This window comes from Ambystoma mexicanum, chromosome 5p (assembly GCF_040938575.1).
Source record: "Ambystoma mexicanum isolate Mex_15411 chromosome 5p, UKY_AmexF1_1, whole genome shotgun sequence".
Lineage (NCBI taxonomy): Eukaryota > Metazoa > Chordata > Amphibia > Caudata > Ambystomatidae > Ambystoma > Ambystoma mexicanum.
The window spans coordinates 433,040,430-433,053,793 of NC_090930.1; the positions used below are offsets into that span (position 1 = coordinate 433,040,430).

A 13,364-nucleotide genomic window follows, 5' to 3' on the forward strand; every position below is an offset into this window, starting at 1 on the left:
TGTGGTGTATTATAATTTTTGGGGGGGGGGGGCGGAATGGGTAGCCTAATGTGCTTGAACATCTATACTGTAGCAGTGATTGCCCTTATCCAGTCTTTCGGCCATTTTCCTCCATGCACATTTCTCCGCTTCTCCACAAGCCTTGGCTGCCATCTCTTCCTGTAGTGACTGCCTCCGGCCAGCTTGCTTCTGAGGAGAAGGTCTCGGTGGCAGGATGCACGACACCATTTAGAAATTATTTCAGGCAAGGGTAGCAAGCGATATAGGATCTGATATTTGTAGTGTGGGTTGATTTTCTGGGCATTATTCAAACTCTCCACCATTGGAGGTAACAGTTTCCCTGTGAAAGCCGCCACATTCTGGAATTCTTTGCCACACAACCGGACAGCCGATCAACCCTACCAGCACTTTAGAAGGAATCTCATTAGTCATTTGAACTCCAACAACCCCCGTACTTGTACATTTTACACCTCTGTATAGATACTTGAGGCCTTTGTTCTCGCCAAAGAGCCCTATACTTATCTGTATATTTCACTCCTTTGTAAAGATATTATATTTTTATGTGTAAAGTTTTGTATATTTCTCATTCCTGTAATCCTTAATTGCATATGTCTATAATTTTATCTTGTATATTTCTGTAACATTGTAAGCCTTGCATATCCTTTCTGCCTGCGCCCTGCTGCCCCTGGGTATGGTGCGCCATATAAATAAATAAACAAACAAACATTATATTGGCATTCCTGCCAACATAATGCTTCGTGTATGAAGGGACGCAGCAAAGGTCTTTTGGCCTGGTACTTTGCATGATATACCACCTCATCGACCGTTATTTTTACGACAGCCTTTTTTACGAGTACAGAAGTCCGAAAAAGGTAATCGAAATTTTGGGCGGGGGTGGGAAAGGGCAGATGAGGGGTCGGGGGGGCGGTATGCTGGATTAGTTAAAAAAATAGGTGGGGGGGGTTTGGCGGGGAACACCTCCAAAAAACATTTCGATTACTTTTTTCGTAATTGTGTACTCGTAAAAAGGCAGTCGTAAAAATGACTGTTGATGAAATAACATAGAACCCTTTGCCTTACAACATAGATATGGGTTTCAGTTCATGCTGCATAGTTCAATGCACGAATGGCTCTTGATTTTGCAATTCTATCACAATATGATGTCCTTATAAACCGAGGGAGGGACTGTTATCGCAGGATGACGACTCTCGTCGCCTCGGGTTATGAAGATGGGGAAGGGCCCAAATCCTTAGCAATAATGACCCCTCCCAAAGACTGAGGTTATTTTCCTATAGTGGTAATAACAATATAGCTTCTGGAGTTGTGGTGTCATTTATGTGTGCATTTATTTGGAGCGCGCAGTCTATAATCGTCTAGGCGCTAGTTACAGACAGAAAAAGGTAACAAGTGTCAGTTGAAGAGATACGTTTTGAGCTTTTTCCAGAAGGCGTGGTACTTGTACAGTGAGCAAAGTAAATGGACAAAACATATTAATTCATAAAATGTCCTTTTATACTCTGTTTAAATAACATGGTTTACTTTATAAGATAAACATTTTAATTGTAACATCAGTTGAACTGGAACTGTTTCAACATGAGTATATATTGGGTGTATTGCAACATTTTTACACTCTATACAAACATAATGAAAATGTGTGTTCATCGTTAGCTTTTTTGGTTTAAAGTTGATGTTTCCTGTCATGTTGAAGGCACAATGAAAAGGGTCCTCTCAAAGTCTTGTTAAAATGAATCTAGCTGGGAAGTTGCATTGCTGTTTCTTTAATCCAGAGAAGACGCTTTTTACGGTTATCAGGTCTGCTACAGAATCAGCAATGTTCTTCATGCAGCCAGTACAGTTATTGACTGCATTCTGATTGGCTGGAAAAAGGTCAATAATGACATGTGTGCTACTATTGTTCACAGTAAGGCAGCGGTGCGTGGTACAAGACCACATTTAAATCAAAGCAAAACACGAAGAATGAGTAGTAAACATGTGACATCCGGAATAACTCGAGATATGCTGCCGTTTGAAGGCAGAGGTGCACAGTTTCTGGCAATATGCACAATATTTGTGAGAAAGCAACACACAATGCCATTAGAAATCGTTTCCGGTTATGACTTGTCATTTATTTAAAATAATATTCCGTGTGTGTGTCGCTCCAGTTTGGAGGTGACTGGACCCTGGTCATACATAGAGAGTAGTGCACAGCAATGATCCATGTTTTCACAAGTCTCGGCAAGTGTGGCAGGCTGCACATTAGCGACCGGAGACTGCCCCCGGTGGTGGAAACGGTGCACGGTATAAGTCAACCTAACATAACTAACACCTGTGGATGATGAATCCTATGAACTATAATTCTATGTGGCGCAGCATTCATGCCCCCAGGCTCATGGGCCGACATGGTCATTGCAGTAGAATGCAAATGGCGCACTTTTGGGGTTCTCAAAGGGAGTTTAGCCACTTTGCCAAAAGAAGCCTATTGTACTTTTTTGTAACTTGTGAACTGAGCGTTCAATCAAACGCGCTAGATGAATAGTGCAATTGTGTGACCTAGGAAAGAAATACTGGAGCACCAAGAAGGTGGGGGAAGGGGCCAGACCACAAATGCTTTCGGACTGAAATCCCAATGCATGGTGCTCCTTCTTTTTTTTTTTTATATATATACACAGTGCGAGTTTCGGGAAGCAGCAGAGCTCTTTCCAATCTTAGGGGTTTACAGCCAAGGGCTGGAGAGTGAGCCTGGAGAGTGTTAAATAACATTTTTGCAGACTCAGTTGCGGTTTTCATTACAAAACATCAGTGAAAACGTGGATTTATTCTCAATACATATTTGCGTCTTTAGCACATTACAAAGCTATCGCAAAGGAGATGTATATGCACATACATGCACGACCGCCTGCTCAACACGCCCCCAAATAGAGGGGGTGGAGAGCTGCCCCGGCCGATCACGAGCCAGGGCTTCGGTAGATGGCGATGTTCTGTAATCTTGGGAGCAATGATGAAATCAGAAGCTGGCCCGCCTTTTATCTCGCTCTGCAGCTGTGGAGTCGTTGGAGGGCGCTGTGATGGAAGAATTTCCTACACAGATAAACGTGCAAGCTCGCAGGACCTGCGGCCAGCCAATCAAAAGAAAGGCCTGCTTGGAGGTGCCTGCTTATCGCCAGTCTTTGCCCATGCGTTCAGTACGCATCCGGCCTTGTGATGGGTTGGGGGGGGGGAGGCGATGACAACTTCTATTTTAGATGGTGCTGTGGGATTCCATCCAAGCTGGAGCATTCCTTTAAAACGTACTTGGGGAACTATAAAGTCAATATTACTGCAACGTTCTGTCTTTTTTTTTTCCCAGCGTGCCTACGTAAATCTGAAATCCCAATACTTGCCAGGAAGATCAGGGTGGCATTGTCAGCCCTTTAAGGACTGCTTTCTTCCCTAAGGGGCATCCGAAATCCAGGCAAGCAATGACATGCCTGGCACGGAGTTCAGTGACCTCCATTAGTGGTCATGGCTTGCTTTCACTAGACCCAAAATGGCGCCCTGCTGGCAGGTTTAGAAAGTGCTTCCTGTAACTGCCCTGACAGTCACCAGCAGATATCTGACTTTGCGGCAGCCGAAAAGCACCAGATCTACCAGGGAGTTGCGCGGTGGGAAATCTATTCCGGGGTTGGGAGGAGGAAGATGAAACTGAGCAGGGACCGGGAAAAAAAAACCCCAAGATCAAGCAAAACTCTTGAACGCGATTGAGGCCCAGAGACAGCCTCGAAGATGATTCAAGCTTCCCCACATGGAAGTGATTAACAGGTCAGGAAAGTGGTTAACCTCACTCAGAAGAACCACCTCATCTTTTACAGGGCCAGCACTAATTTAGGAGGCCGAATTCCCATCCAGGAAACTTAACAACAGTACACCAAGTTACGATCGGCCTGCCAGAGACCGTTTTAACAACCGCTGCGGCAACATTTGCAACCACTTATGCCGGTGAAAACCAATTCCGACGTCACAAAGCTCGTGCCCCATAATTTAGGTAACGGTCCCTAAACCCGTACCAGAGATTGCACTGGAAACTTAACCCGCCCTCCTCCTAATATGCACTTTGGTCATAATACATGTAAGGGCACTGGCAAAGTGGTTTACAAAATAATTTTGTATGCGATTATCTAAAAAAATATATATTTTGGCCCTTGCTTGCGCGAATAGGCGCAAACATGAACCATTGCATCAGGAATGGTACATCTGTGGCGTTTTTCAGTTTTCTTCAAGAACAGGAACATTGTGAGGCGCAAATATTATGACTGAAATAGACCTTCACCATCTTAATTCATTTAAGCCATGAAACAGAACGAACCCCCTTGGCCGTATTTGGGTACAGGGAAAGTTTTCTCAAACCAATTCTAGAACATCAGTTTAGAATTTCTATTTTTATTGAATTTTTTGTAGTGCTTTTGCCAAAGTACTGTACATAATTACAACGGTACCGAAGTACGTCCAGTAAACAATTTAAAGCTGAGGGGCTGAAGGAACATGTTTCTTAAGCTGCACAGGAAAATACAAAAGGCAGCGATGGGTCTGAGAGAAAGAGGTGACTGGTTCGAGTGCTTAGGAGGTAGGAGAGGAAAGGGGACGGAAGTGACCCTGGGCACAGGGAGATTCTGGGACTGATGGGAAGAGATGAGGTTGGAAACCTAGAAAGCGCAAATGGCCAATCGAGAGAAACAAGTGATGAAAGATGGGGGCAAAGCTGTGGATGCACCTAAAGACGATACAGAGAAAATGAAAGAGGAGACTCAAACGAGAGCCAAGCAAGGGAGGCATTTCTGTTATGAGGAGAAAGACAAAAAAAGACACAAAAAAAGGACTTCTAGAGTGAGCAAAAGGGGGAAAGAGCAATTAGGAGGACAAAACAGTATTTATTTATTTTTTGGACATTTGTATGGCGCCTAAACACAGGTGTTTTCCAGGCACCACAAGACGAGGGGGCTGGGGGGAATCTTAAGAATACAAAAACAAAAAACGGGTATATTGGTTTTGTTACAATCCTACCGTGCAAGTGCATGAACGAGGTGATTAAGTGCAAGGGGGAGAGGGGCAGAGATAGAAGTTCAGGAGTGGGGTGCCCACATGGGTGGGGATGGGTAAGTGCTGGTTGGGCTGAGGCGGCAAGCGCCAGAGGAAAGAGGGGGGGTGTGCAGGATACAGGAGGAGTCAGTTGGGATAGCCCAGGAGAGGGAGCTCAAGGGCAAATGCTGGCAGAGGATGCTGGGGTGACTGGTGGGGGTGGTCCGGCCCTTGTATGACTCTGAAGGGAACAGGCCCCAGTCCAACGTCAGATGGACAGTTAAGCACAGGAGGGGGAGGAGGGAGAGGGAGAGGGAGAGCGAGGGAAAGAGGGAAGGAAGAGGTGAAAAGGAAGGTCTTGAAAAGTGTCTGGAACTTAAGAAGATCTGGTTCAAGTCTAAGGGGTGAGGGAGGGTGTTCCTTTTCCTCGGCTGGTGCCTCCCTCTGGATCGACCTCCCACTTTCTACTTGGAGAAACGTTTGACCTGCTAAGAGTTGGCGCCAGGAGACAAAGGACTTTTGGGAGATGAAGCTGGATATAGAGAGGTCCCAGGCACCTTGTGGATGATGCAGAGGGCCTTGAATGTGATCCTTGCAGTCACTGTGAGCCAATGGAGAGATCTTAGGGCTGGGGAGATTCGGGCCCTGGGCTTCAGGCCAAGGATAAGTCTTGCTGTCCTCTACTGGGTTGGTTGGAGGGGGCAACGAGAGGAAACGAGAAGGTTGAGGAAGAGGCTATTGCAGTAGTCAAGCCTAGACAGGACCAGAGCTCTGGAGACATAGAGCTTCTGGGGGAAGGCGAGGAAGGATAGAATGCCCCTGAGGAGATGAAGCTGAAAATTGGACGTCTTGGCAAGGTCTGTGATGTGTGGACAGGAGGAGAGCGAGAAGTCAAAGATGATCCCAAGGTTTTTGCCTCACACATGGGTGAAGGGAGGAGCCCCACGGAGTCGGGCCACAGAGTGAGGGGGACACTAGGTGCGGATTTCCCAATGAGAAGGATCGCTGTCTTGAAGCAGAGATAGTTGGCCGAGCACCATACCTGAATAGCAGTCAGTCGGGTATGAGGGAGGAGCAGGAGGATCTAGGAGGAGGCAGCCGGCGGAGGCAGCCGGAGGCAGCCAGAAAGAGATGTGTTGTCTGTGTAACACTGGTAGTCAAGATGGGAAAATATCCAAGGTGAACGTAGAAGTTCAGACACCCAAAAAGAAAGAAACAGAGAAACTTTTACGCAAGTTATAAAAATGAAAGCGGCAGGAGCAGGTAAGATTGGAAAAGTAGGAAAAAAGAGGCATGGATAAAACTTTATGCATCAGCAGATTATGGCTTGCGTAAAAGGGTGGGGGTTATAAAGATGGCCTATTTACATTTTGACAAATCTATTCCCTTTATACTTAAAGGATTAAAGCACATTATCATCAGTTGGAGGAAATGTAGATCTGTATATATGCAAATATAATTTATTTATAACCTTTTTGGAACACCCAAAACTGTTGTATCGCAGCGTTTGTACAGAAGAGACTTAAGGAAGCAGTTTAGTGGTAAGCTAGTGGCCTTAGTTGCAGATGAGTGTCCATGGTCATATTTTTTGAATAGCCAGGTCTTGACCAGCTTCTTGAAGGTGGCATAGCAGCGCTCGTCTCTGATGAATTGAGGTAGAGTGGTCCTCAGTGTGGGGGCAGTGACAGTGAAGCTAACACCACCAGCTTGGGACTTTTTGAAGTATGGTGTGGCGTGGTTGATGCTGTGAGCGGAACAGAACACTCTTGTTCAGGTAGAGGGGGGGCCCCCATTGTAGATACATCGATGTGCCATGGTCAATGTTGTGAAGTGAATACGGTCTATAATGGGCATCCAGTGGACTTCACGTCTGACAGCAGAAATGTGGTCAGAGCGGTGCAGGCCCAGTGCGGCACAGTGGGCTTTATTTTGAAGCTTGGCCCATCGGTTCCATGTAATAATGTCGCCACAAAAATCTCGCCATGCAAAAATATTGCTGAAAAATGGCAGTTTTTTGTGGCGACATTATTGCATGGAACATGCAGGGGACACCCCTGCAACTCCCAAAATGTTTTATTTTATTTTTTAAATTTTGTTTTTTTGCCCCTGTCACCATATATATGGTCACCCATATAATATCGCTACAACCTTTTCCGGCGATATTATTTACGGCAACCATATATATGGGGATAATATTACCTGATACCGGCCCATCTGGTGGCTGAGGTGCCCATGAGGAACACGTTGCAATAGTCAAGTTTGCAGATGATTATAGCTCTTGCGAGTGTGAGGCAGTTAGTCGGAGTCAGAAATTGTCTACTCAAGGAGATGAGTATCACAGTGTAGGCTGCAGAGGAATTTAAATAGAACTAGGATGCTGCTAGAAGGGGTTACACAGGCTGCTTGGCTAATTAATGTATTGAGGGATGAGTCTTGGTGAGAGAAAAACAAAGTGGGCCCATGCTCACTGTCTATCAAAGCCACTACAGGCATTAACAACTTCAAACACACTTCCCCCTTTCCCATCACAGTGAATATATGACTGTTGTACCGATTCTTCCTGAATTTGGAGGAAAATTGCATAGGAAGTCCAGGTTAGCTTGTAGGTGCTCAGAAAATTGGTGTGGTGTTTGTAAGGCGTGGTTGGAGGGGTAATGGGATATGGGTGGGGGTATGCAGCACGTGGTAGAGTTTGAGCAGCATTGTGTAGAACATGGCTGGTGACGTGTAGACCCATGGATAGGAGAATATCAAGCCGCAAGTTTGAGCATGCTGAGGAGCCCTGATCTGGGCTACAGAAGTGTGGCAGGGAGTGTGCTGCACGGGTGTGGTCAGGGTTGTGCAGGCCACTGGCATCATTGGCAGTCTGACAGCACCATACTAGTTCATGCTTCTCTAAACACAGGTTCTGGGCCCTGGTTCACTGCTAGAAGAAATATCTGCAATGCTTAAGTGCCGTCGAAGTGTTAGATCGAAGGAGCCCCGCGCCTCTTATTGAGGAGTAATGGATGCATTGCGTCAGGAGGAGCTTCTTCATCAGGCGTCCCTTGAGTAGATGAAAGATCCGTGTGGAGGGAGCTGTCTGCCCTCGTGCCTCCAATCGTTCTTAGCAGATATTGGCAGTGGAGTAACTTTGCTGAAAATGTTGGGGGGGGGCATGACATCTGAAGAAAAGGTCCCACAGCAAAATGAATGGGGACAAATGGTGTGCCATGAAAGTTGGGGGGGACAAACACCCCTGTCCCCCCCTAAAATAACGCCCATGGATATTGGCAATAAGGCATTGCAGTATTCTCACTGGTGCAGTTTTATGTGCGTGTCGATACATTATACGCTATCGCTATGGGGCAAAATGGAAACTCGGGTAATTGGGAGTTAATGTGCATTTATTTCTTCTGCCAGTTGTCGTTCCACTCGGTGAGATTTGTTCTTGTCATTCTTCCTACATTATGTTTCAGGATGTGGTGGTGCAGCATGACCTCGTGCACGAGCCAGACTAGGACTGGCCACAGTGCTGCAGCTGCAGAAGCCTTGGAGCACTAGTCACTGTTCTGCCCAATTTAGCACCCCCCACTGACGCCCTTCACTGATTGTGCTATGCCGATGTGTGCTCAGTTAAGAGCGCACATACAACACAACTACGCATTAGGTTTGGAGATGGCACCTTGCGTTGACTATGCAGTAGAAGGGTGGCGGGGTGAGCATTATACAACATAGCACACACCCAACTTACATTCTCTCAGATCATGAGAAGTAAGCCAATAGCATGTGTTGCTTGCACCCTTAATGAGCACACCGCATATGCCTATGGTGTGAAGTTTGTGCTGGGAGGCTAAGATAGGGTGACCAGATTTCCAAAAATGAAAAACCGGGATGGCCAACAACATAAAAGGACTACCCCATCGCAGCCCACGCATTACTACCCCTCTTCCAACACGCCCCCACAACCAACACCCAACACTATTTCCAGCACTTCTCCTTTCTATAAATCATTTATGATCTACATTGTGCAGTTTTGTCTGTGAATCTTGGCATGTTAATTAAAAGGAAGCTGCTGCTCTAATTTATATTACATGGCTTGCTGTACAATCATTTCCAAGCCAGTCTCTGTGGCACAGTAAATGAGTTTTGTGACTCGTACCTGAAAGGTTGGGGGTTCGAGCCAATCCACCAACTTCAAAATTCTGCAAGAGTTTTGAAGATAATTACTGTTATAATTATTGTCACTCGCCCTTTGCCCAAAACCGGGACAGGGTTTTTAAATTTTAAAAACTCTCGGGACGATGGGACAGAGGGCCCAATTCTGGGACCGTCCGGCAGAACCAGGACGTCTGGTCACCCTCGGCTTAAGACTACTTCAGCTCTGACCCTCTTGCACCAGTTGTCATCTGCTCTGGTTTTGTAAGAACTCTAGAGGGTGTCTAGCTCCTCTGTTGGCTTGCAGCTACTAGAAGGATGGATGAGCTTTGTCACCAGTCTTTCTACCCACACAAATGTAATTGAGATGGATAGTTCCGGAATGTGGGCACAGTTTGGAACGTCTGTAAAAAAACAAACGAAAGTGTACTAAAACTGTAATAACTGCACATTTGAGGAAACGAAATGATGTAAAAGCTTTATTATCCAGAAAGAATTGGGGGCTCTTAATGCTGCCGAATAATCCATCATGCCAAACAACGGAATGTTATTATCTTGGGGGTGGACAAAGAAACAGACCAGCAATGCAGATAGCCCAGATCTGCACCCAGATCTTCACCCTTTGCCGGCCTTCTGCTCTGGCAAGCTCCGTTATCTGCCCTGAACACTAGGTTATCAGCATCTTCTTGGCTGGAAGGCTACTTTCAGCAGTTTGTGGGAGATGCCGGTTAGTAGAACTTCCTGGTTATCTGGGTGCCATATATAAAATCTAGCGTTGGGAAGCTCACAAAATGGCGTATTGTGAAAGGTAACTGTTCCTGGTCTGGATCTAAGGATCTGCTGGGATGACTCCCACTTTTTAAACGTGCTGTGCAACTAGGAAAGATTGCAAGGGAACGAGAGAGTCCCTCGATCCTTACCAATACAATAGGGCAGGGGTCGGCAACCTTTGACCCTCCAGCCGTTTTGCACTGCAAGCTTGGTGGTCCAACACATCTGGCGAGCCACATCTTGCAGACTCCTGCCATAGGGGAAGGAAGTTGCCCCAACATGTCCAGCTGAAGGCAAGCCGGGTGCATTTGCCCAGTGTAGGCAGTGCAGTGAGAACCTCATCTCACAAAGGTGGTAGGTAATCCATTGCATTGGAAGCGGGTGCCTCTGCTGCTCCCTAATCATTTTGGGATGTTTACCTTGTCAAATCCGATTTACAAAGGTGATAAAATTAAAGCTCTGACACTGATTTCTGAGGGCATGGGGGAGGGGGAGACATGCTAGATTAGAGAGGGTTTCGGAGGCCTTCTTTACTAATAAGAAAGAGGTTTGATAGCAACACTTGTTCACTGGGATTGTGTGCCTGCAAGGCCGGGGTGGGGGAGAAGGGGTGTCTGCGTTGGAAACATGTTTGCACTTGGAAACCCTAGTGTGGCTTGGTGTCTGACCGCGTCATCTTCATGTTTTCAGGTGACCACTTGAAGGTGTGTCCTCAAGGATTCACGTGCTGCTCGCAGGCCATGGAGGAGAAGTACAGCCAGCAGAGCAAGCACGACTTCAGGAACGCCGTCGCGGAACCCTGCAATCATATGCAAGCGACGTTTGAATACAGATATAAAAAGTTTGACGGTAAGTGGCACTTTGCTTCTGCAGCTCTATTTTCGGCTCTCCCGTTTGTTTCCCTTTGACTGTGGTCGCTTTTATGGGGCTGCCTCCCTCTTCGGTGCATCTTGCTGCGGTGCCTGACTCATTCCCCCAGAATGCTGAGCGGGGCAATGGATGTGCAAGAATCCACCATGAAGCGAGTACATGCACATTTCATAAATATTTGGGACAGGATGCGGTCTAGGGTTTAGGTCATAATTTTGGGTTCGGGATCCACGTCTGGACCAACTATTTTACTCTCAGGGCATTCCCATGTACCACCGTTCCACAGTCTTCAAGAAAAGCGGGCAGAGGGTACAAATAGTTTCCACCACGTAGCTCAGCAAGGATTTTCATAATACGCATGGTAAACATATATTTGTGCTGCCTGAGTAACTAAAACAGCATAACTATCAGATATTGGGCCTCATTACGACTATGGCGGTAACCGTGCCGCCGGAGTAGTTTTTTCCCCCCCCCCAGCAATGGGCAATTACCGGGGCATTCCGGACCCAGTATTGCCGGTATTTATTACTCCACATTCCCATTGACCCCGATAGGGCTCAATGGGAATGGGGAGGCAGGTAGCGCAGGCACCGTCATTAACTGCCGGCGCTACTGGCTAGGTCTGCTCGCGGGACCTGACGGACAGACCTCGTAGTTTGCTGGTCCAGTAACTACGGTACCGTACTTACCGGACTGGCAAACTTATGAGGCCCACTGACTCCTTAAGCACCAGTTCTTGAAAGTTATATTCAGTGGTGAGGTTAGTACCTAACCAAAGTATTGAGCAAATTTGTGGCCCGACCCTTCTTCCTATTTTACAGGTTCCCAGACTTTGTGCCTCTGTGCATTTACATGGCTTCCATGCCCTGTAGGACACTTGGTGTCTTGACTGCCTCTATGACGTTCCAGCTTTTTAGCTGCACCTAATGCGTCTTTGCATGCATGCATGCATGCCTGCCTGTCTTTTATTACACCTCCGCAGAGACCTTGCGGGCGAAGCTGGGTTTTCAGGACACATTCATGAGATACATTTGCATACAATGATTCTAAATGTACACGCATTTTTCCTCATGAATATTGAGGGATCTCCTGAAAATCTGTTCGGATTCTGGCCTTCGAGGCCCAGAGTTGGACAACCCTAATGGATCGTTATACCGTTGATACTCTGCATGCATTTTCATTGCCTCTTTATGCCCTTGTATGGCACGCAGGCTGCTGCAGTGCACATATGTCTGTTCAAGCCCTCTATGCATTTTAATTCCCCTTTTCCACCCTTTACACCACCCTATGCCTTTTATTTATTTTTTTTTACACTTTTCTGTTTCCTTAACATACGTTTCACTGGCTCCCAGTCTTCTAAAACAGCTCTTATACAGTGGAGTGGCTTCATGGCTTTCACTTGACCTTTTTGCCTGGTTATGATATGATAGGTTATTTATAACGCCCTTAATACCCAGAAGTTTCTAAGCGCGGACCATGGATCGAACCTGTGTTGCTCTGTGTCATCTTGCTCCCAAGGCGAGCACGTTGCCGCTGAGCTATCCTCCCTATGCCTTGTACTTCTAATTCATTTCACCTTTTGTGTACATCCCATTCCTCTTCCTTGCCTTTTGCCTCTTAAATCACTCTCTGGTGCCTCTCATGCCTTTGGAGGTACCTGTACGCTGTTGGCGCATTTGCAGTTCATCTTTTATGCCTTTGCATGTATCCCATGCCAGAATTCACATGTCCTGCGCGTGTATACACAGTGCCTTTTAATGCACGTCTTGTAATTTTGTGTGCCTTTTCAATCCAACTTCTTTTCACTGCCATGTAGTAAGCAGTGTTTGGTTGTGGCACTTTGAAAACACGGCATACGGCAAGCTGGAATTCCCTGAAAGACCAGTGTGCAACGAGGCTACAACAGTGGTTGCTGAGCGCACAACCAACAACACTTACAATGAACAATATACATCTTTAAAGAATTTGGTTTCTCCATTTAAAACGCAATCATTGGGAACTGGAGCAGTACATGTTTACCAGTATAGTCTGAAGCAATTCCTTTTGTTTCAGTTAGAGATCTGTTCTGGCATTCTTTCTCTTTCCATTGATCCCAAGTGAAAACAAAAATATCATTTTAACTTCAAGTTACTTTAATGACACTCTTTACTTGTTATTTAAATCACCTTTGGAAAGGCCCAGACGAATACTTCAGTGAGATTTCAATCCATTCACAAATCCAGATGAAACTGTATATCGTTTTGAGCAGTAGAGCCCGGTTTGAACCGGTGTCTTAGGTCATCGCATTGTTTCACTGTCCAAAGAATTCGTCATAATCTAATTATCACGGCATCACCTTCATGTCTGTGTTAAGGGATTCACATCCAAATCGGGAAACAAGCAACAACTTCCAGTAAGCGCGTTTGCAGCTTATCTTCAACTTTTTAGTTTGTCATCCTAAAACAAAAGATCAGTGTCATGTGATCTGAACATATTATCACTTGAAAACATGCTTTGTCACCCAAAAATGCTCATCGCCCAAAACTCTGTCATGA

General features: G+C 46.0%; 1 protein-coding gene across 1 annotated transcript in view; it reads left to right on the plus strand.

Annotated features, from left to right (window-relative positions):
* Positions 1 to 13,364, plus strand: part of GPC4 (glypican 4) — a 227,157-nt gene that overhangs the window by 101,066 nt on the left and 112,727 nt on the right. The window contains exon 2 of the mRNA XM_069612832.1: positions 10,651 to 10,809. Coding sequence (XP_069468933.1) covers positions 10,651 to 10,809 — 159 coding nt within the window. The remainder of the gene's footprint in view (positions 1 to 10,650; positions 10,810 to 13,364) is intronic.